The 25,088-nt window shown below is 46.4% G+C and overlaps 1 protein-coding gene across 1 annotated transcript in view; it reads right to left on the minus strand.

The window, feature by feature from the left end:
• The window catches only part of KIF9 (kinesin family member 9), a 275,713-nt gene that overhangs the window by 166,039 nt on the left and 84,586 nt on the right, over positions 1 to 25,088 (minus strand). Inside the window, exons 6-8 of the mRNA XM_030196974.1 lie at positions 24,959 to 25,042; positions 16,294 to 16,386; positions 446 to 593 (exon numbers count right to left, since the gene is read on the minus strand). Of these exons, the coding sequence (XP_030052834.1) occupies positions 446 to 593; positions 16,294 to 16,386; positions 24,959 to 25,042 (325 nt within the window). The remainder of the gene's footprint in view (positions 1 to 445; positions 594 to 16,293; positions 16,387 to 24,958; positions 25,043 to 25,088) is intronic.

A 25,088-nucleotide genomic window follows, 5' to 3' on the forward strand; every position in this document is an offset into this window, starting at 1 on the left:
ATACTGCCCCTGGAAGTCATGGCAGCCATTTTGACTGGGCAAGACTGAGTGGGGATTGGTCCTGCCCCAACTCTCCACTAGACAACTAAGACTGGCCCAGAGGAGCATATAGGTGAGTCCGGAGGGGGGCTTCCTCTGTTCAGGGGGAAGGAAGGAGGGGGAAGGAAGTGGGAGCTTGTTTTTTTTTTTTTTTGGGGGGGGGGTGTAGTGGTGGCGAAGGGACACTAAGGGGGAGTGAGAGATGGGAAGAGAAGGGGAGGAATTCCCAGACACTGTGGGAGAGGGGGAGTTAACATTTTCCTCCCTTTTTTTTAGGGGAAAAATGTTACCTCAGTTTACATTCAGACGGGTTTATATTCAAATATATATGGTAATTTTCATGAGACTCTGAAGACTTTCTAACTGCTTTTGCTATAATTACGTGCATGGGTTCTAGCTGCCTCACCTAAGGAGTCCTTAAGTGCATACGTGAGTTTGCATTGCCGGAAGGGAATGTGATCCCGCTTGCGATCTGTCAATGCCAAAATAGTCTGTTCCAGGAATGACAGAGATCTGTTGATGTAGGAAGCTTCTTTCAGAACCTGTCCTTCTGACTGCAAAAAAGAAGATAACTTGCAGTTTCAAGGTCAACATGGCAAATAAGAACCTGATTTCTCAATCCTCATGAACACTGGCACAAATGAAACTACGGAAAGCGAATGCTACATACCTGTAGAAGGTATTCTCCGAGGACAGCAGGCTGATTGTTCTCACTGATGGGTGACGTCCACGGCAGCCCCTCCAATCGGAAACTTCACTAGCAAAGTCCTTTGCTAGCCCTCGCGCGCCCGCGCGCACCGCGCATGCGCGGCCGTCTTCCCGCCCGAAACCGGCTCGAGCCGGCCAGTCCAGTATGTAGCAAGACAATACACTTCAAGGGAAGACACAACTCCAAAGGGGAGGCGGGCGGGTTTGTGAGAACAATCAGCCTGCTGTCCTCGGAGAATACCTTCTACAGGTATGTAGCATTCGCTTTCTCCGAGGACAAGCAGGCTGCTTGTTCTCACTGATGGGGTATCCCTAGCCCCCAGGCTCACTCAAAACAACAACCATGGTCAATTGGACCTCGCAACGGCGAGGACATAACTGAGATTGACCTAAAAAATTTACCAACTAACTGAGAGTGCAGCCTGGAACAGAACAAACAGGGCCCTCGGGGGGTGGAGTTGGATCCTAAAGCCCAAACAGGTTCTGAAGAACTGACTGCCCGAACCGACTGTCGCGTCGGGTATCCTGCTGCAGGCAGTAATGAGATGTGAATGTGTGGACAGATGACCACGTCGCAGCTTTGCAAATTTCTTCAATGGAGGCTGACTTCAAGTGGGCTACCGACGCAGCCATGGCTCTGACATTATGAGCCGTGACATGACCCTCAAGAGCCAGCCCCGCCTGGGCGTAAGTGAAGGAAATGCAATCTGCTAGCCAATTGGATATGGTGCGTTTCCCTACAGCCACTCCCCTCCTATTGGGGTCAAAAGAAACAAACAATTGGGCGGACTGTCTGGTGGGCTGTGTCCGCTCCAGGTAGAAGGCCAATGCTCTCTTGCAGTCCAATGTGTGCAGCTGACGTTCAGCAGGGCAGGAATGAGGACGGGGAAAGAATGTTGGCAAGACAATTGACTGGTTCAGATGGAACTCCGACACGACCTTTGGCAGAAACTTAGGGTGAGTGCGGAGGACTACTCTGTTGTGATGAAATTTGGTGTAAGGGGCCTGGGCTACCAGGGCCTGAAGCTCGCTGACTCTACGAGCCGAAGTAACTGCCACCAAGAAAATGACCTTCCAGGTCAAGTACTTCGGATGGCAGGAATTCAGTGGCTCAAAAGGAGGTTTCATCAGCTGGGTGAGAACGACATTGAGATCCCATGACACTGTAGGAGGCTTGACAGGGGGCTTTGACAAAAGCAAACCTCTCATGAAGCGAACAACTAAAGGCTGTCCTGAGATCGGCTTACCTTCCACTTGGTAATGGTATGCACTGATTGCACTAAGGTGAACCCTTACGGAGTTGGTCTTGAGACCAGACTCAGACAAGTGCAGAAGGTATTCAAGCAGGGTCTGTGTAGGACAAGAGCGAGGATCTAGGGCCTTGCTGTCACACCAGACGGCAAACCTCCTCCAATGAAAGAAGTAACTTCTCTTAGTGGAGTCTTTCCTGGAAGCAAGCAAGATGCGGGAGACACCCTCTGGCAGACCCAAAGAGGCAAAGTCTACGCCCTCAACATCCAGGCCGTGAGAGCCAGGGACTGGAGGTTGGGATGCAGAAGAGCCCCGTCGTCCTGCGTGATGAGGGTCGGAAAACACTCCAATCTCCACGGTTCTTCGGAGGATAACTCCAGAAGAAGAGGGAACCAGATCTGACGCGGCCAAAAGGGAGCAATCAGAATCATGGTGCCTCGGTCTTGCTTGAGTTTCAACAAAGTCTTCCCCACCAGAGGTATGGGAGGATAAGCATACAGCAGACCTTCCCCCCAATCCAGGAGGAAGGCATCCGACGCCAGTCTGCCGTGGGCCTGAAGCCTGGAACAGAACTGAGGGACCTTGTGGTTCACTTGAGATGCGAAGAGATCCACCAGGGGGGTGCCCCACGCCTGGAAGATCTGTCGCACCACACGGGAATTGAGCGACCACTCGTGAGGTTGCATAATCCTGCTCAACCTGTCGGCCAGACTGTTGTTTACGCCTGCCAGATATGTGGCTTGGAGCACCATGCCCTGACGGCGAGCCCAGAGCCACATGCTGACGGCTTCCTGACACAGGGGGCGAGATCCGGTGCCCCCCTGCTTGTTGACATAGAACATGGCAACCTGATTGTCTGTCTGAATTTGGATAATTTGGTGGGACAGCCGATCTCTGAAAGCCTTCAGAGCGTTCCAGATCGCTCGCAACTCCAGAAGATTGATCTGTAGATCGCGTTCTTGGAGGGACCAACTTCCTTGGGTGTGAAGCCCATCGACATGAGCTCCCCATCCCAGGAGAGACGCATCCGTGGTCAGCACTTTTTGTGGCTGAGGAATTTGGAAGGGACGTCCCAGAGTCAAATTGGAGCAAATCGTCCACCAAAACAGGGATTCGAGAAAACTCGTGGACAGGTGGATCACGTCCTCTAGACCCCCAGCGGCCTGATACCACTGGGAGGCTAGGGTCCATTGAGCAGATCTCATGTGAAGGCGGGCCATGGGAGTCACATGAACTGTGGAGGCCATGTGGCCCAGCAATCTCAACATCTGCCGAGCTGTGATCTGCTGGGACGCTCGCACCCGCGAGACGAGGGACAACAAGTTGTTGGCTCTCGTCTCTGGGAGATAGGCGCGAGCCGTCCGAGAATCCAGCAGGGCTCCGATGAATTCGAGTTTCTGCACTGGGAGAAGATGGGACTTTGGGTAATTTATCACAAACCCCAGTAGCTCCAGGAGGCGAATAGTCATCTGCATGGACTGCAGGGCTCCTGCCTCGGATATGTTCTTCACCAGCCAATCGTCGAGATATGGGAACACGTGCACCCCCAGCCTGCGAAGCGCCGCTGCTACCACAGCTAGGCACTTTGTGAACACCCTGGGCGCGGAGGCGAGCCCAAAGGGTAGCACACAGTACTGGAAGTGGCGTGTGCCCAGCTGAAATCGCAGATACTGTCTGTGAGCTGGCAGTATCGGGATGTGTGTGTAGGCATCCTTCAAGTCCAGAGAGCATAGCCAATCGTTTTGCTGAATCATGGGGAGAAGGGTGCCCAGGGAAAGCATCCTGAACTTTTCTTTTACGAGATATTTGTTCAGGTCCCTTAGGTCTAGGATGGGACGCATCCCCCCTGTTTTCTTTTCCACAAGGAAGTACCTGGAATAGAATCCCAGCCCTTCTTGCCCGGATGGCACGGGCTCGACCGCATTGGCGCTGAGAAGGGCGGAGAGTTCCTCTGCAAGTACCTGCTTGTGCTGGAAGCTGTAGGACTGAGCTCCCAGAGGACAATTTGGAGGTTTTGAGGCCAAATTGAGGGTGTATCCTTGCCGGACTATTTGGAGAACCCACTGATCGGAGGTTATGAGAGGCCACCTTTGGTGAAAAGCTTTCAACCTCCCTCCGACAGGCAGGTCGCCCGGCACTGACACTTGGATGTCGGCTATGCTCTGCTGGAGCCAGTCAAAAGCTCGCCCCTTGCTTTTGCTGGGGAGCCGCGGGGCCTTGCTGAGTCGCACGCTGCTGACGAGAGCGAGCGCGCTGGGGCTTAGCCTGGGCCGCAGGCTGTCGGGAAGGAGGATTGTACCTACGCTTGCCAGAAGTATAGGGAACAGTCTTCCTTCCCCCGAAAAATCGTCTACCTGTAGAGGTAGAAGCTGAAGGCTGCCGGCGGGCGAACTTGTCGAATGCGGTGTCCCGCTGGTGGAGAGACTCTACCACCTGTTCGACTTTTTCGCCAAAAATGTTATCCGCACGGCAAGGCGAGTCCGCAATCCGCTGCTGGATTCTATTCTCCAGGTCGGCGGCACGCAGCCATGAGAGCCTGCGCATCACCACACCTTGAGCAGCGGCCCTGGACGCAACATCAAAAGTGTCATAAACTCCTCTGGCCAGGAATTTTCTGCACGCCTTCAGCTGCCTGACCACCTCCTGAAAAGGCTTGGCTTGCTCAGGGGGAAGAGCATCAACCAAGCCCGCCAACTGCCGCACATTGTTCCGCATGTGTATGCTCGTGTAGAGCTGGTAGGACTGGATCTTGGACACGAGCATAGAGGAATGGTAGGCCTTCCTCCCAAAGGAGTCTAAGGTTCTAGCGTCCTTGCCCGGGGGCGCCGAAGCATGTTCCCTAGAACTCTTAGCCTTCTTTAGGGCCAAATCCACAACTCCAGAGTCATGAGGCAACTGAGTGCGCATCAGCTCTGGGTCCCCATGGATCCGGTACTGGGACTCGATCTTCTTGGGAATGTGGGGATTAGTTAATGGCTTGGTCCAGTTCGCAAGCAATGTCTTCTTCAGGACATGGTGCAAGGGAACAGTGGACGCTTCCTTAGGTGGAGAAGGATAGTCCAGGAGCTCAAACATTTCAGCCCTGGGCTCGTCCTCCACAACCACCGGGAAGGGGATGGCCGTAGACATCTCCCGGACAAAGGAAGCGAAAGACAGACTCTCGGGAGGAGAAAGCTGTCTCTCAGGAGAGGGAGTGGGATCAGACGGAAGACCCTCAGACTCCTCGTCAGAGAAATATCTGGGATCTTCCTCTTCCTCCCACGAGGCCTCACCCTCGGTGTCAGACACGAGTTCCCGGACCTGTGTCTGCAACCTCGCCCTGCTCGACTCCGTGGAACCCCGTCCACGATGGGGGCGTCGAGAGGTAGACTCCCTTGCCCGCATCGGCGAAGCTCCCTCCGCCGACGTGGTCGGGGAGCCTTCCTGGGAGGTGGCCGCGGTCGGCACCGCACGCGGTACCGACGTCGGGGACCTCAACCTGGGCGATGGGCCAGCCGGCGCCACGCTCGACGGTACCGGAGGCGCAAGCACCGCCGGTACCGGAGGGGTAGGGCGCAACAGCTCTCCCAGAATCTCTGGGAGAACGGCCCGGAGGCTCTCGTTTAGAGTGGCTGCAGAGAAAGGCTGAGAGGTCGATGCAGGCGTCGACGTCAGTACCTGTTCCGGGCGTGGAGGCTGTTCCGGGCTGTCCAGAGCGGAGCGCATCGACACCTCTTGAACAGAGGGTGAGCGGTCCTCTCGGTGCCGATGCCTGCTGGGTGCCGAATCCCTCGGCGACCCAGAGCTCTCGGTGCCGACACGGGGAGGAGACCGGTGTCGATGCTTCTTCGATTTCTTCCGAAGCATGTCACCGGAGCTCCCCGGCACCGACGAGGAGGACGTCGAATCCATCCATCGCTTCCTCGGGGCCGAGACTGAAGAAGGTCGATCTCGGGGGGGCTGTACCGCAGGAGCCCTCAGGGTAGGCGGAGACCCACCCGAGGGCTCACCGCCACCAGCAGGGGAATGGACAGCCCTCACCTGCACTCCACCCGATGCACCACCGTCCGACGACATCAGCAGACGAGGTCCTGGTACCACCGACGTCGATGCAGCTATCCGATGTCTCGGCGCCGATGCAGAGGCCCGATGCCTCGATGCACTCGATGCAGGGGCGGCCGAGGAAGATGGTCTGGACGCTGACGACGTCGATGCACTCGAAGATCCCGGTGCCGATGCCGACGAAGAGCCCGAGAACAACACGTTCCACTGGGCTAGTCTCGCTACCTGAGTCCGCCTTTGAAGCAGGGAACACAGACTGCAGTTCTGAGGGCGGTGCTCGGCCCCCAGACACTGAAGACACGACGAGTGTCGATCAGTGAGCGAGATAACCCGGGCGCACTGGGTGCACTTCTTGAAGCCGCTGGAAGGCTTCGATGTCATGGGCGGAAAAATCACGCCGGCGAAATCAAAAGCCGAAATGGCGAAATTTGAAGCACCAAAATTTAGAGGGAGAAAAATCTCGACCGAGGCCAAAAAGAGGCCTACCCCGACGACGAAAGAAAACTTACCGGGGCAAAAAGCTGGAAGTACGGGGAGGATTTACACGAAACCCGGCGGGGGGTTTCCGGAGCACTTCCCGACAAAGAGAAAACTTTCCCGAAGGAAAAAAACACGCTCAAAATAAATTGGACGCGCGAGGTCGACTTTCCGGGGCTCGACACGGCGAAAACACGACCGTACCGAGTGCGGACAAAAGAAGACTGGCCGGCTCGAGCCGGTTTCGGGCGGGAAGACGGCCGCGCATGCGCGGTGCGCGGGCGCGCGAGGGCTAGCAAAGGACTTTGCTAGTGAAGTTTCCGATTGGAGGGGCTGCCGTGGACGTCACCCATCAGTGAGAACAAGCAGCCTGCTTGTCCTCGGAGAAGAGACATTACAATTGTTTACTCTTTCAAAAAGTACAAAAACTGGGAGACACTACATGAAGTTACATAGTAGCACATCTAAAACAATTAGGAGAAAATATTTTTTCACTCATTGTATAGTTAAGCTCTGAAGCTCATTGCCAGAGCGAGTAGTAAAAGCAGTTCATGTTGCTGTGTTTAAAAAAAAAGATTTGGAGAAATCTGGGAGAAGTACATAAACTGCCTGCACGCAACGTTATAGAACAGCATGCAGGCAGAAGTATGCTTAAATCCAAATAACTACTACTACTACTTAACATTTCTAGAGCGCTACTAGGGTTACGCAGCGCTGTACAGTTTAATAAAAAGGACAGTCCCTGCTCAAAGGAGCTTACAATCTAAACGATGAAATGTCAAGTTGGGGCAGTCTAGATTTCCTGAATAGAGGTGTAGTGGTTAGGTGCCGAAGGCGACATTGAAGAGGTGGGCTTTGAGCAAGGATTTGAAGATGGGCAGGGAGGGGGCCTGGCGTATGAGCTCAGGGAGTTTATTCCAAGCATGGGGTGAGGCGAGGCAGAAAGGGCGGAGCCTGGAGCTGGCAGTGGTGGAGAAGGGTACTGAAAGGAGGGATTTGTCTTGAGAGCGGAGGTTATGGGTAGGAACGTAAGGGGAGATGAGGGTAGAGAGGTAAGGAGGGGCTGCAGATCGAGTGCATTCAATGGAAGTAATTGAGCCAGCCGGGTTTTACTTCCATTGCTTTCAATGGAAAGCAATGGAAGTAAAACCCGGCTGGCTCAATCCGTCCTCCTTTTTCTGGAGCCATATGGTAACCCTATGTAGGGGGGATAGGTGGCAAAGTGGGAGGCCAGCGAGGAGTAGGTTGCAGTAGTCAAGGCAAGAGGTAATGAGAGAGTGGACGAGAGTTTGGGTGGTGTGCTCAGAGAGGAAAGGGCGAATTTTGCTAATGTTATAGAGGAAGAAGCGACAGGTCTTGGCTATCTGCTGGATATGCGCAGAGGAGAGGGAGGAGTCGAAGATGACTCCGAGGTTGTGGGCAGATGAGACGGGGACGATGAGGGTGTTATCAACTGAGATAGAGAGTGAAGGGAGAGGAGAAGTGGGTTTGGGTGGGAAGACAATAAGCTTGGTCTTGGCCACGTTGAGTTTCAGGTGGCGGTTGGGACATCCAGACAGCAATGTCGGATAAGCAGGCTGATACTTTGGCCTGGGTTTCCGCAGTGACGTCTGGTGTGGAGAGATAAAGCTGGGTGTCATCAGCATAAAGATGATATTGGAAACCATGAGATGAGATCAGGGAGCCCAGGGAAGAGGCATAGATTGAAAGAAGAAGGGGTCCAAGGACAGATCCCTGAGGAACTCCAACAGAGAGCGGGATGGGGGTGGAGGAAGAGCCATGAGAATGTACTCTGAAGGTACGGTGGGAGAGATAAGAGGAGAACCAGGAGAGGACAGAGCCCTGGAATCCAAATGAGAACAATGTGGCAAGAAGTAAATTGTGATTGACAGTGTCAAAAGCGGCAGATAGGTCGAGGAGGATGAGGATGGAGTAGTGACCTTTGGATTTGGCAAGGAACAGGTCATTGCAGACTTTAGATAGTGCCGTTTCTGTCAAATGTAGAGGGCGAAAGCCGGATTGAAGCGGATCGAGGATGGCATGAGAGGAGAGAAAATCAAGGCAACGGCTGTGAATGGCGCGTTCAAGTATCTTGGAGAGGAATAAATCCCTGGAGACGGGAGAGGTTCCGAGGGATTGGAGATCGGCGGATGTGGTCCCACTTCACAAAAGTGGTGATAGGGAAGAAGCTGGAAACTACAGGCCGGTAAGCCTCACTTTGGTTATTGGAAAAGTAATGGAAGCGATGCTGAAGGAAAGGATAGTGAATTTCCTGGAAGCCAATAAGTTGCAAGATCCGAGACAGCATGGATTTACCAAAGGGAAATCGTGCCAAACGAACCTCATTGAGTTCTTTGATTGGGTGACAGGAGAATGTGTTGATGCCCCTGTATAAGTCGTTGGTGAGGCCCCACCTGGAGTATTGTGTTCAGTTTTGGAAGCCGTATCTTGTTAAGGATGTAAAAAGAATTGAAGCGGTGCAAAGAAAAGCTGGAAACTACAGGCCGGAAAGCCTCACTTTGGTTATTGGAAAAGTAATGGAAGCAATGCTGAAGGAAAGGATAGTGAATTTCCTGGAAGCCAATAAGTTGCAAGATCCGAGACAGCATGGATTTACCAAAGGGAAATCGTGCCAAACGAACCTCATTGAGTTCTTTGATTGGGTGACAGGAGAACTGATTCAGGGACGAGCTATGGACGTAATCTACTTAGATTTCAGCAAAGCTTTTGACACGGTTCCCCACAGGAGGCTCTTAAATAAACTGGAGGGGCTGAAGATAGGACCCGAAGTGGTGAACTGGATTAGGAACTGGTTGACGGACAGACGCCAGAGGGTGGTGGTGAATGGAATTCGCTCGGAGGAGCGAAAGGTAAGTAGTGGAGTGCCTCAAGGATCGGTGCTGGGGCCGATTCTGTTCAATATATTTGTGAGTGACATTGCCGAAGGGTTAGAAGGTAAAGTTTGCCTATTTGCGGATGATACTAAGATCTGTAACAGAGTGGACACCCCGGAGGGAGTGGAAAACATGAAAAAGGACATACGGAAGCTAAAAGAATGGTCTAAGGTTTGGCAATTAAAATTCAATGCGAAGAAATGCAAAGTGATGCACTTAGGAAGTAGAAATCCACGGGAGACGTATGTGTTAGGCGGGGAGACTCTGATAGGTACGGGCGGAAAGAGGGATCTTGGGGTGATAGTATCTGAGGATTTGAAGGCGACGAAACAGTGTGACAAGGCGGTGGCAGTAGCTAGAAGGTTGTTAGGCTGTATAAAGAGAGGTGTGACCAGCAGAAGAAAGGGGGTGTTGATGCCCCTGTATAAGTCGTTGGTGAGGCCCCACCTGGAGTATTGTGTTCAGTTTTGGAAGCCGTATCTTGTTAAGGATGTAAAAAGAATTGAAGCGGTGCAAAGAAAAGCTACGAGAATGGTATGGGATTTGCGTTACAAGACGTATGAGGAGAGACTTGCTGAACTAAACATGTATACTCTGGAGGAAAGGAGAAACAGGGGTGATATGATACAGACGTTCAAATATTTGAAAGGTATTAATCCGCAAACGAATCTTTTCCGGAGATGGGAAGGTGGTAGAACGAGAGGACATGAAATGAGATTGAAGGGGGGCAGACTCAAGAAAAATGTCAGGAAGTATTTTTTCACGGAGAGAGTAGTGGATGCTTGGAATGCCCTCCCGCGGGAGGTGGTGGAAATGAAAACGGTAACGGAATTCAAACGTGCGTGGGATAAGCATAAAGGAATCCTGTGCCGAAGGAATGGATCCTCAGGAGCTTAGTCAAGATCGGGAGGCGGGGCTGGTGGTTGGGAGGCGGGGATAGGGCTGGGCAGACTTTTACGGTCTGTGCCCTGAAGAGCATAGGTACAAATCAAAGTAGGGTATACACAAAAAGCAGCAAATATGAGTTATCTTGTTGGGCAGACTGGATGGACCGTGCAGGTCTTTTTCTGCCGTCATCTACTATGTTACTATGTTAGGAAGGGTAGGAGGGAAATGGGGCAGTAGTTGGAGGGACAGGTAGGGCCAAGTGATGGTTTTTTGAGGAGTGGTGTGACTACCGCATGCTTGAAGGTGTCAGGGACAGTTGCAGTGGAGAGAGAGAGGTTGAGGATATGACAGATGGGGGTGGGGGGTGACAATAAATCCAAATAATTGCCAATGAATATCAATAATTGATGTTAATTGGCTTGTTAAATAATTATATTGCACGCACATCTCAGGATTGCGCCCAAAATGTGTCGCACAAATTTTAGTGAGCTTTTAGAATACAGGGGATAAGTAATAAGGGAAATGTTTATAAATTTACATCAGCAGTCAGGCACTACATGTAGGCATGAATGGTACTTTAACTGCCACTTAATACATCCACTTGCCCTAAAGCTAATCTAGAAGGGAGCACGTGTCTCTGCATGCATCTGCATGGGGGCGTACACACAGGCATGTTCAGCATTATGAGGGTAATTTTATAACTGTACAAACCAAAACCAGAGATATGGAAGTGATTTAGAAACACTAAAGACAACTAATGACTTCTGCCATACAAAAAAATAAGAGTCAATATTGGCTTCTATATACCGTATATATTTGAATATAACCGAGATTTCTTTGGTAAAAAATAAATGGTTTCCACTTATTACAACAATAAGTAAGGTGGTGGAGTACTTATCAAATCCACAATCACAACAATATCTCTCACCAAATCAGCAGTACATCATTGCACAATTGAATGTAAAACAAAGAGGAAAAAGCCTCAGTCGACCCCTGCTAGCCCATAACATAGCAATAAGGGGTTACAGTGTCTATCATAGGCATAAAAAACCTCTTTGTATAATTTATTAATACAAAAAACATGAAAATGCTCACTGCAAATCACTCTCAAAAATAACAGTACTTAGCTTAGAAATCTTCTAACTACCACAATAGTCTGAGGTGGTCAGCGTTTCGTTCTCTGCTTCTGGGACTTGTGGCAATTGGTAAGCAGGAGCAAACATTTCAAAAAATCAGGGCGCTCAATTTACTCTTGAAATGCTCCTGCTTACTAATTGCCGCAAGTCCCTGAAGCAGAGAACGAAACCGCTGGCCACCTCAGACTATTGCGGTGGTTAGAAGATTCCTAAGTACTGTTATTTTTGAGAGTGATCTGCAGTGAGCATTTTCATGTTTTTTGTACTAATAAATTACACAGAGGTTTTTTTATGCCTATGATAGACACTGTAACCCCTTATTGCTATGACGTTATGAACTAGCAGGGGTTGACTGAGGCTTTTTCCTCTTTGTTTTACATTCAGTTGTGTAATGATGTACTGTGGATCTGATTGGTGAGAGATATTGTAGTGATTTGTAAAAAATAAATGGCCCAAAAATGTGACTCTCGGTTTACATTTGAGTCTCTCTTCACTCCCCCAGCAGAAGTTTTCCTCCACCTCCCCCTCCCACAGCGGTTGCCAGCATTTCTTCCTTCACCTCCCCTCATGGTTACCAACATTGCTGTAGTTCCTACCTCCAGCAGATAACTGACAAAGAAAGCTGTGTGCTGGGCTGCTGTAGGGTACAGAACATCAACAAATGCTCAAGGCCTGCTAGTTTTCATCCTCTCTGAGAGTCTCGGAGAAGGTGGGAGCCGGCAGACCTTGACTCAAGCCCTGCACCATCCCAGTGCTCAGCTTTCTTTGGCAGGGTCAGTCAGAGGTAGGAAATGCAGCAATGTCAGTAACCGAGGCAGGTGGGGGTTGGAGAAAGAAATGCTGGCAGCTATGAGGAGTAGGGGGTGGTGTGGAGGAAATGCTGGTAACTGCGGGGAGGGGGGTTGGGGAGGAAGAAGTGGTCATCATCAGGGCTGGCAGAACAAAAACTGTTATTTCGGTTTACACTCAGATTTATATTTGAGTATATACAGTGGTGGAAATAAGTATTTGATCCCTTGCTGATTTTGTAAGTTTGCCCACTGACAAAGACATGAGCAGCCCATAATTGAAGGGTAGGTTATTGGTAACAGTGAGAGATAGCACATCACAAATTAAATCCGGAAAATCACATTGTGGAAAGTATATGAATTTATTTGCATTCTGCAGAGGGAAATAAGTATTTGATCCCCCACCAACCAGTAAGAGATCTGGCCCCTACAGACCAGGTAGATGCTCCAAATCAACTCGTTACCTGCATGACAGACAGCTGTCGGCAATGGTCACCTGTATGAAAGACACCTGTCCACAGACTCAGTGAATCAGTCAGACTCTAACCTCTACAAAATGGCCAAGAGCAAGGAGCTGTCTAAGGATGTCAGGGACAAGATCATACACCTGCACAAGGCTGGAATGGGCTACAAAACCATCAGTAAGACGCTGGGCGAGAAGGAGACAACTGTTGGTGCCATAGTAAGAAAATGGAAGAAGTACAAAATGACTGTCAATCGACAAAGATCTGGGGCTCCACGCAAAATCTCACCTCGTGGGGTATCCTTGATCATGAGGAAGGTTAGAAATCAGCCTACAACTACAAGGGGGGAACTTGTCAATGATCTCAAGGCAGCTGGGACCACTGTCACCACGAAAACCATTGGTAACACATTACGACATAACGGATTGCAATCCTGCAGTGCCCGCAAGGTCCCCCTGCTCCGGAAGGCACATGTGACGGCCCGTCTGAAGTTTGCCAGTGAACACCTGGATGATGCCAAGAGTGATTGGGAGAAGGTGCTGTGGTCAGATGAGACAAAAATTGAGCTCTTTGGCATGAACTCAACTCGCCGTGTTTGGAGGAAGAGAAATGCTGCCTATGACCCAAAGAACACCGTCCCCACTGTCAAGCATGGAGGTGGAAATGTTATGTTTTGGGGGTGTTTCTCTGCTAAGGGCACAGGACTACTTCACCGCATCAATGGGAGAATGGATGGGGCCATGTACCGTACAATTCTGCGTGACAACCTCCTTCCCTCCGCCAGGGCCTTAAAAATGGGTCGTGGCTGGGTCTTCCAGCACGACAATGACCCAAAACATACAGCCAAGGCAACAAAGGAGTGGCTCAGGAAGAAGCACATTAGGGTCATGGAGTGGCCTAGCTAGTCACCAGACCTTAATCCCATTGAAAACTTATGGAGGGAGCTGAAGCTGCGAGTTGCCAAGCGACAGCCCAGAACTCTTAATGATTTAGAGATGATCTGCAAAGAGGAGTGGACCAAAATTCCTCCTGACATGTGTGCAAACCTCATCATCAACTACAGAAGACGTCTGACCGCTGTGCTTGCCAACAAGGGTTTTGCCACCAAGTATTAGGTCTTGTTTGCCAGAGGGATTAAATACTTATTTCCCTCTGCAGAATGCAAATAAATTCATATACTTTCCACAATGTGATTTTCCGGATTTAATTTGTGATGTGCTATCTCTCACTGTTACCAATAACCTACCCTTCAATTATGGCTGCTCATGTCTTTGTCAGTGGGCAAACTTACAAAATCAGCAAGGGATCAAATACTTATTTCCACCACTGTATGGTAAGTTTAAAAAATGGAGGAAAAAGACCTCAGTAATGGCCACCATTCACTTTATAAACAAATATGGCTCAAACTCATCAGTGGGCAAAAGACTTCTATAAAAATTGCAACTAAGTTGCGCATGTTTCATGTAGACCAATAATATAACTAAAAAAGTACATATCTTCAATATCCAGTAACATATACTGGACAACTGAAGATAAGTTCTTTTTTGAGTTATATTATTAGTCTACATGAAATATGAGCAACTTAGTTGCAGTTTTTATGGCAGAAATATTTACTTTAATTTTATAAACAGGGCACCTGATATAAGAAGACAAGTAGGAACCTGCTTAGGCACTATTTTATAAGGACATATACAGGCGTATTTTCAAAGCACTTAGGCTTACAAAGTTACATAGGGGCTCATTTTCAAAAAAGAAAAACATCCAGAAAGTGTCATAAAGCAGCATTTGGTCAAATTTTTTTTCTCATTTCACAATAAATATTTTTGAACTCAAAATATTCAAATCGATATTTCTGAAACCTATTTTGCAGACGTTTAACAATGCAATTCATCTGCAGTGCATCCAAATCACAAGGGGGCATGTTGGGGGTGGGTTTAGGGTGTTTCTAACACTTGGATGTTTTATAGCCGTAATAGAACAAAACAAAAATGTCTACGGCTGAAACCTCAATGTTTTGGTTTAATCTGTTTTTAGAACAAATAAGCCACAAAAAGGTGCCCTAAATGACCACATGATCACTGGAGGGAATCAGAGATGATCCCCCTTACCCCCCCCCCCCCACCTCCCCAAAGATGTGATTAAAGTATGACTTACCAGCTTCACATGTTGTAGCCAGGTCTATTACAGCAGAAAGCAGGTCCCTGGAGTAGTATAGTGGTCAGTGGAGTACCCCTATAGAGAGGAGGACCCAGGCCTATATCCCACTCTACCTGTTACACTTGTGGTGCAAAGCATAAGCCCATCCACACTCCCCCAAAACATACTGTACCCACATATAGTTGACCCCTTCACTCATAAGGGCTACTGCAGTGGTGTACAGTTGAGTACAGTAGGTTTTTGGTGGGTTTTAGAGAGCTCGGCATACAGTATAAAAGGTAACAGTGAGATGTGTACCTGGGAGCTTTTGTATGAAGTCCACTGCAGTGCCCCCTAGGGTGCTCCACTGCTCTCCTGGGATGTCTGAGTGGCCAGTGTACTACGAATGCTGGCTCCTCCTACATCCAATGGCTTGATTTTCTACGTTTTTCACTTGGATGTTTTTTTTCTCAATAATGGCCCAAAAAGATAAATGCACAAAGCATGCAAACATCTTGCATGTGGCCATTTCTGAAAAATAGATGGATGTTTTGCTATTTTGAAAATGGCTATATTTCCTATTCGGATTTGGGATGTTTAGCGCAAAACATCCAAAGTCCGACAGACATCATATCAAAAATGCTCCTCATAGTAACCTATGGAACTTTGTATGTCTAAGTGCTTTGAAAATGAGCCCCATAGGCATCTATATGTCTTCATAAAACTGTACTTACCTATATGTATCTGCATCTGGATTATGCAAGTAGGTAAATGGATTAGTGCATTTTATAATTTCCGTGCACACTTGTAAACTCCGCCTTTGAACATCCCCACCAGCAAAGTATGTACCATCATGTTGGTTGATATTTTATAAAAACCCATTTACACAGTAAATCAGCATTTTTCCTGCAAAACTGGTTTATGAAATTATCCTCAATGAGTATAATGCACCACATTTCTTTTAAAAAGCAGTTATATGTTTAGCATTGTGCCAAACATATAACTACTTTTTAAATATCAGGTCCTATATATTTCTTGTTACTGTGCTTTGGGCATATTTTGGGAAAGGAGGAGCTACTGTAAATAAATAAAAATAATAATAAATGCATAATTAATACTGACTTTGCAACTAGTGCCAAAAAACTGAAGTTCAGTTTCAATTCTAGTCAAGTAAGGAACACAATTGTAAATAATTAACCAAATTTTTAAAGCTTGCATGATAGATAGAGGAATATTTTTGTTCACAATGTAAGTGAAGTAACAGAAAGAATGGCAGAATTTACATAATGTAGGTAATGCTCCTAGAGGGACAAGAAAATGCTTCTTATCTGTTCCATATCTGAAAATATATATATTTTTTAATACTTAAAATGAAAAACTGTTTTCAAATTTACTAAACCAAAAGGGTAAAAGAAATGCTGATCAATGAAAGCAGATCTGCTTAGTAGTACGAGAACTATCACCTACTTACCCTAGTCTTCTTCAACCTCTCTGAACCTGCCAGATCCACCAGGTTTATTTTTGAATAGGTGTATTTTGCTTCCGATAAACATCTTACACGAGACTGAAAAAAAAAGGCATGCTATATTTTGGTCCACACTTTATATCTTTGAGAAGTCCAAAAAGGCAGTGCCTATTTTAAGGCAGCAACAAAGGCACCTCTGTACCTTTATAAAGTATGCATCCAGTACCAGCCCCAGGAATGCACAAACCTGATGCACACACATACCTGCTGCAAATCTGGTGTAAATATACATTGTATAAAGTACATTGTAACTTTGCCCCCATTTCACCTAATTACGACCTCTGGAATGCTTTGATGCATATAACTTTTAGGTTTGTATGTGGAAGACATTCTCTGTGTACAAAACAGGCTGTACACAAGAAGAATCTTTATAAAACAACCCCTACATGTCAAGAAAATACCAGCATAAAATATGAGCTTGCAAGGACTCCTCATTATTACAGCAGATAGCCTAACTTCATATAGATGATATACTGGTTTGGGACTGAAGTACAACTTTAGGAGCTAGGCTTATAACCTTAAGCAAATATCCTTTTTTAAAATCAGATTTGTTTTTATTCTTCCTCTATTAATTCTGTTAATCATGTAGCTATTTAAGTTTTAAGAGCTCTCTTTGTTCCTCATTTTATCCCACCATAACTGGATTATGCAAACTGCAAAGGTATTAGATTATCTCTTCTCGTTTCTCCACTGGAAGCTATAACGAAGATCAGACCTCAAAATTTAAAAAAAAAAAAAAAACTACCAGAGTTTTCACATCTGGCCCCCAAAGTGACTGTTTGCAAGTTTCAGAAGTAATGTCTTCTAAGATATTTTGAGATCCGGCTTATGAGATTCTGTGTGAATTCAGATTGTCATCGTACTGGCTGAAATAGTCATAATCACGTTTCTCCAGTTCTTTCTAAACTGCATCGGTTCCCAGTTGAACATAGAATTCAATTTAAAATTCTTACTTACACATAAAGCTCTCTACACTTATATACTAGACTACCTTGCTGTATTAACAATTCAATATGTTCCTGTTCAACATTTTCAGTCACTGAATGATCATAGGCTTGTTCTTCCAAATCCCTCATGAGCTTACTAGGAATCTATTCTATTTTATGATTCAAGAGTTTTTATTGATGATATAATGCAAGTATCAATTAACAATCACAATATATATTGAAACAAAACAAGTAGAGTACTTTCTTGTTAGTAGTCTCATCATCAATGTTTTAACATTCCCTCTCCTCTCCCATGCCACCCCCCCCCCCCAACACAAGTTGATTCCATCTGCCTGTTTAACTTCTAGACATAATGTGGACCAGGTAGTTCACCCTTATAGTCAGTGCCTTTGGCCGTCGCCATGACCCAGAGCTACCGAGCGCCAGGCCTCTGATAACTCTCTTCCTTTCTATATGTGATCTATTTATGGACGAAAAAGATTAACCCGGGTTCACTGATACTTCAAGATGAGATAGGGTAATTACAACAAAGTGCTGCTGGTCATCCTACAGGCATTGTGTTTTCTCTCCCTTTACCTTTCCCTCCCTTCCTAACCCCCCCCCCCCCCCAAAACCTGCACTTTTTACCGTCTATGCATACAAGTTCCAAAAGAGGACATCATCAAGTTACAGAGCCAGTATCCCACCAGGGCTCTATTCTATTTTATAATGTCATTTATAGTCTGCCTTATTTCCACCAGGATTCAAGGCGAATTACAATATTAAATTTACAATGCCTAAGGGAAAAATACATTACAAAGATAAATATTAAAGTAAAACATTGTATAAGTAGATATGTCTTCAAAACTTTCCAAAAAAAGAGCATAGTCACAAATTTGCCTAACCTGAATTGGGAAATCATTCCAGATCTTTGTTACTTGATAAGAAAAGGAGTGACCTAATATTAACTTTGATTTTACGTTCTTTATGGAAGATAACTTAATTTTAAAGTTGTTGAGAAATAAGAATTTGAGCAAAAAGTGTGAATATGAAGCAAATGAATAAGTTCTACTGAATTTAAACCATAAAGCGATTTGAATACAAGACAAGCTATTTTAAAGTTAACTTGTAACTTGATCAGTAGTCAATGCAGTTTTCAACAAGGGACAAGCTGATTGAAACCTAAACAGCCCAAATATCAACCTTGCTGCTGTATTTTATAGCAGCTGTAATCCCTTTTGTAGCTTGATCGAGATTCCACTGAAAAGCAAAGTTAGTTACCCACCTGTAGCAGGTCTTCTCTGAGAACAGCAGGCTAAGTATTCTCACACCTGGGTGATGACATCCGATGGAGCCCGGTGCGGATGCTGACAAGTGAGACTGAGAACTTTCTAGTAGCATCCAACCGTGCGTGCGCTGAAGTCCTTCCCAACGGCTGTACTCGCACTGGTGCCTTCCAGCCCACCATGCGATTGTGAGTCCCTCAGTCATATACGATAGCTAAATAATATAGCTCCAAGGAGAGGTGGAAGAGTGTGTGAGAATACTTGGCCTGCTGTCCTCTGAGAGCACCTGCTACAGGTAAGTAACTTTGCTTTCTCTGAGGACAAGCAGGCCTTCATATTCTCACAGCTGGGAATTCCCAGCTACCAAGTTCTCCAAAAACAACAATGCTAGGAAAATAGGGACATGAAACATAAAGGCCTGGAATTCAATTAGTCTGATAGTCAGAAACTATGTACATACTAGCTGTGAAGGTGCAGCCTAGAACTAAACAAAACTGGGGGGTGAGGGGGAGCTGGATTCTAGACATTGAACAAATTCTTCAGGTCTGCCTGCCTGAACTGGCTATCACATCAGGTATCCTACTCAAAGCAGTTTTGAGATGTAAATGTGTGGACAGATGACCATGTTGCTGCATTGCAAATCTCTTCTATGGAGGCTACCGTTGTAGCCATGGCTCTGACATTATCAGGCTTATTTTCAAAAGAGAAGGGCGCCCATCTTTCAACACAAATCGCAAGATGGGCATCCTTCTCACAGGGTTGCCCAAATCGGCATAATCGAAAGCTGATTTTGGGCGTCCTCAACTGCTTTCTGTCACGGGGACAACCAAAGTTCACGGGGGCATGTTGGAGGCGTAGCGAAGGCGGGACTGGGGCGTGCCTAACACATAGGCGTCCTCGACCGATAATGGAAAAAAGAAGGGCGTCCCTGACGAACACTTGGATGACTTTACCTGGTCCTTTATTTCTTACGACCAAGCCACAAAAATGTGCCCTAAATGACCAGATGACGGGGATGACCTCCCCTTACTCCCCCAGTGGTCACTAACCCCCTCCCACCCTCAAAACAATTTTTTAAAATATTTTTTCCAGCCTCTATGCCAGCCTCAAATATCATACCCAGCTCCATGACAGCAGTATGCAGGTTCCTGGAGCAGTTTTAGTGGGTGCAGTGCACTTCAGCCAGGCGGACCCAGGCCCATTGTGGTGGTAAATGTGAACCCTTCAAAACCCACCACAAACCCACTGTACCCACATGTAGGTGCCCCCTTTCACCCATAAGGGCTATGGTAGTGGTGTACAGTTGAGGGGAGTGGGTTTTGGGGGGGCTCAGTACACAAGGTAAGGGAGCTATGCACCTGGGAGCAATTTCCCCGCCCCTTCGCCGGGATGTCCTGCGAGAATGTCCTCAGGAAAACTTGGGTGCCCCTTTCGATTATGCCCCTCCACTTAGGGTGCATGCACAGAACATGAAACTTAGTGTAAGGTGGATCAGCAACTAGGGCTTGAAGCTCACTGAGTCTGCAAGCTAAAGTAACTACCACCAAAAATACAACTTTCCAGGTCAAATACTTCAGATGACAGGAATCAAATAGCTCAAAAGAAGCTTTCATCAGTTGGGGGAGAACAATGTTGAAATTCCATGACACAGTTGGAGGTCTGACAAGGGGTTTTGTCAGTAACAAATCTCTCATGAACAACTACAGGCTGTAAAGAGATGGGCTAACCTCCTACATGGTGATGATATGCACCGATTGCACTTAGATGACTCCTTATAGAGTTGGTTTTCAAACCAGACTCAGAAAGGCGAAGGAGGTATTCAAGCAGTTTTTGTGCATGGCAGGTGAGGGGATCTAAGGCCTTGCCCTCACACCAGATGGCAAACCTCCTCCACTTAAATGAGTAACACATCTTAGTGGCATCTTTCCTGGAAGCCAGCAAAATGTGGGAAACTCCCTCCAGCAAATGCAAGGATTCAAATTCTATGCTCTCAACATTCTGTGTGATGAGGGTTGGAAAATATTACAATGTCCATGGCTCTTCGGAGGACAACTCCAGAAGAAGAGGAAACCATATCTGCCTCAGCCAGTAAGGCATGATTAGGATCATAGTCCCCTGGTCTTGCTGGTTTCAGCAAAGTCTTCTCTATGATAGGAATTAGAGAATATGCATACAGAAGTCCCTTCCTCTAATGTAGGAGAAAGCCACCCAATGCTAGCATGCCTTGTGATCCAAGCCTGGAACAGAACTGGTGGACTTTGTTTTTGAGATGAATGTCAAAAAGATCCACTGAGGAGGTGCCTCACGCTCAGAAGATCTTATGGGCTACACCCATGTTGCGAGATCACTTGTGTGGCTGCAAAACCCTGCTCAGTCTGTCCGCCAAACAGTTGACCTTTCCTGGTAGGTATGTGGTTAGAGCTCAAAGTACCATTCCATGAAGGAAGGCCCATTGCCACATTCCCACTGCTTTCTGACACAAGGGGCAGTAACATAGAACATTGCAACCTGGTTATCCGTTTGTATAAGAATGGTAAGGGTTAGCACGCTGGGCCTGGGGGTCCTGGGCAAAGCGAGATGGTAGTGAAAACCTACACTTCTGAGAGTAGTAGGGTTGCTGCCTAGGCCCACTCGAAAACCTCCTAGAAGAGGAGGCTGCAGTTGGAGGCTCCTGAGACAGACTTTGGATGATATCTATATGTTCCTTGATAAGGTCCATGACCTCCTCTACTTTATCTACAAACAGGTTGTCACCTCGGCAAGGAACGTCCGCCAACCTCTCCTGAACCGCTGGTTCCAGGTCAGAGAGATGCAGCCATGAAGGTCTGCGTATCCCCACACCCATGGCAGACAGTCTAGATGCTATATCAAAAGAATTGTATACACACCTGACCAGATACTTCCAACACTCCAGCTGCTTACTGACCGAATGCTGAAGCTCTGAGGCCTACTCCTGTGGCAGAGAATCTGCGGAAGACTTTTAGTCTAAGACAGATTTCTGCCCCAGACACTTCCTCAGTCTCTAACTTAAATGGGAAGGCAGAAGCCATTTCCCTAACAAAACCAATGAAAGAGAGACCCTCTGGTGGAGATTTACATCTCGAGGTGGAAAGGGTTCAGAAGGTGTCCTATAAGAGTCCTCCTCCTCCGAAAAGTAGCATGGGTCCTCCTCTAAGTCCAATGAATAGTCCCACTCAGACTCTTCACCATACTCAGAACTGGCTGAATGAGTCTGTGCCTGCCCCAGCTCAGTGGAACCATGTCCACACTCTGAAGTAAGCCAAGGCACAGCCCTACACTCTGACTCCTGGAAAAAATTCTCTCCGATTCGTTTTAAATTTACTACATTGTAGCTTCGTCGCATGCCCCCTAGTCCTAGTATTTTTGGAAAGCATAAACAGACGCTTCACATCTACCCGTTCAACTCCACTCATTATTTTATAGACCTCTATCATATCTCCCCTCAGCCACCTTTTCTCCAAGCTGAAGAGCCCTAGCCGATTTAGCCTTTCCTCATAGGGAAGTCGTCCAATCCCCCCCCCTTTTTTAAAAATTTTTTATTTATGAGTTTCATTGTTTACATTCACATTACATAAATGCATTGAAATATAGATACCATTGAATTTAGTGAAATAGTATTAGCCCTTTAAACAAGGTGAGGAAATTAAACTTCTAAATTTGTCCACATTGGAAAGAAAAGATACAAGGAAATAATATTTAAGGAATTAAAGCACAAAACAATCAGATATGGGGGGGGGGGGGGGGCAGATAACACCTACTAACGATTATCAGCATTGTTAACCTGTTGGAGCATTCAGAGCAAGACCACCAGGCATTTCTTTAACTAATATAAATTCCTGCATTTTCTTTGGATCAAAAAATACATAGTTAATCAAATTTAAGGATACTAAACACCTACACACAAATTTTAATAGAAACGTTCCACCCAGGGCGAGAATTCTTGGTTTCAATCCCATGAATTCACATCTTCTTTTTTGTGTATCCTTATTAAGGTCAGGAAATATTTGTATCTTGGTTCCTAGAAATTGTCTGAAGTATAATCGAAATATATTATTTCTGTCTGTTTCAAATGCAAAGGAAACAAGAAGAGTTGTTCTTTCAGTTATTACTTCTAAAGAACTTTCCAAAAATTCTGTTAGATTTAATTCAGACTGAGGTTCCGTTGGTAAGGTTTTAATTCCGGATATATATTGAGCTTTTACAATGGGTGGAAAGCCTTCCTTTGGAACTCCCAGTACTTCATTAAAATATTTTTTCAACATGTCAATATGCAGGGATCAAAGATGATTTAGGAAAATTAAATTATTTCTCCTCATTTGATTATCTAGGTATTCCAGTTTCCTAACCAGAATATCTCTCTCATGAATAATTGTTCCTGTAGAACTTTGTAATTTTTTTATTTCACCACCCTGCAATTCAGATTTTTCTTCTTGCGTTTGAACTCTCCCAGACAGAAATTGTTGAGACTGATTTAACTCAGCGATTTCTTCTTTAAATAAAGTCTTTACCTGGAGTAATGATGTATTCAGGCCCTGAATAGCATCCCACAGGACTTCTAGAGTTACCATCGTTGGTCTTTGTTTTTCTCCGAGACCCATGAAAGCAGCTCCTACAGTAGGGGAAAGCGTAGAGTTATCGGCCCTCGCTTTCCCGAATGTTGTTACCACTTCTGGGGTTGAGGAGCCGGCAGGGCCTCCTCTGTCTGAGTGAAAATTCCCACTTCAGGGGAATTGCTCGACTGTTCTGCTGCCGACGCCATTCTGCTTCCTGGTCGTGGAGGAGCTGTGTGAAGAGGCGGGCTTAACGAAGCCACCTCAATGCTGTAATCCTCGTGTAAAACAGGGGATCCAATCAAAGCAGGTGCTTGCGCTCCCAGTGTTTGGACTCTGAAGCCCTCGAGAGTCATCTGCCGAAGAGAGCGGGACTTCCACTGAGGTTAGAAGAGGCTTTCATCCCGGTTTTCCCTTTCCTTTTCCCCATCGAAAATAGATAAAAAAAGGAGTACTTTTCCCCTGCGTTGTTCAAGAGGGTTCAGGAGCTCCAAAACACATCTCCTCTCTCAGTCGTCATCTTGTTCTTCAGTCTGTACAGCTCGCCCCATCCCCTTTATCATTTTCATTGCTCTTCTCTGCACCTTTTCTAATTCCACTATGCCTTTTTTGAGATATGGTGACCAGAACTGAACACAATATTCGAGGTGCGGTCACATCATGGAGTGATACAAAGGCATTATAACATCCTCATTTTTGTTTTCCATTCCTTTCCTAATAATACCTAACATTCTATTCGCTTTCTTAGCCGCAGCAAGTAATATACTATGCCAGTGGTTCCCAAACCTGGTCCTGGAGGTACCCTAACCAGTCAGGTTTTCAGGATACCCACAATGAGTATTCATGAGAGAGATCTGCATGCAGTGGAGGTAGTGCATGCAAATTTCTCTCATGAATATTTATTGTGGGTATCTTGAAAACCTGACTAGCTGGGGTGCCTCCAGGACCAGGTTTGGGAACCATTGTACTATGCCATATTTTGTATTGTTAGCTGAATATTTTTACTGTTGTAATTGTCTATTGCTCATGTTTGATTTATTCTTACTGTACACCGCCTTGAGTGAATTCGTTCAAAAAGGAAGTAAATAAATCATAATAAATTTCACTGCACGTATAAGACTCCATAATATATCCAGCATGCATACACATCATTGCAAAGAGGTCAAATACTAATGAATTATTTTCTTAATTAAATACTTTTGTATAAAATGGGCTTCTTATCATTTAACATTCGCTAAGCTTTAGTAAAAGCACTTTTCTAGCTCTCTGCCATGCACCAATTTTCAGGGCTAATTTACAGGCTTACCAGTAGCATAACCAGAACCTAATTTTAGGATGGCTCCCTACAGTGAGCATGGATGGGCACTAGGCGACCTTCTCCATCTCTCTCTCTCTCTTCACTCCCCCCCTCAATTAAAATTACCTTCTCTGGCAGGGATCCCCAAGCCCCTCCAGCTGAAGAAATACGGAGCTGTCCTAACTTTAACATGGTTGCGGTGCCGGAGTTAGAAGCAGCACTTTTTGTGGCTGACAGCTCCACTTTAGCTACTCTAGGCTCACCCGTGGTTATGCCCCCAGTGTTTATACTTTAATTTTCAAAGTATGCACGTAAGGGCAAATACCTCCACCCAGCCTGAATAAATTTATGTGCATACAGACTGGACAAATCTAACTTTAACTACACATTGGGAGGGCAATTTTAAAACATTTCTGTGGGTAAATCACTCTTTTGCCCAAAGAAGTGCACTGGAAAATGACTCTCTTAGACCACTCAGGAAGGTTATCAAATTACAGTAATTCTGAAAGCGTCTGTATGTGCTATTCTTACCTCTATGTAGATGGTAAAAATACAGTGCGACCTGGAGGAGTTTTTGTTGAGAATGTGTGATGCTATTATCCTGTTTGTCTCACCCTGTAAACAACACCAAAATAAAAGTTTGGCAAATATTTAAAAATTG

The sequence above is a fragment of the Microcaecilia unicolor genome, chromosome 1, assembly GCF_901765095.1.
Source record: "Microcaecilia unicolor chromosome 1, aMicUni1.1, whole genome shotgun sequence".
Taxonomy (NCBI): domain Eukaryota; kingdom Metazoa; phylum Chordata; class Amphibia; order Gymnophiona; family Siphonopidae; genus Microcaecilia; species Microcaecilia unicolor.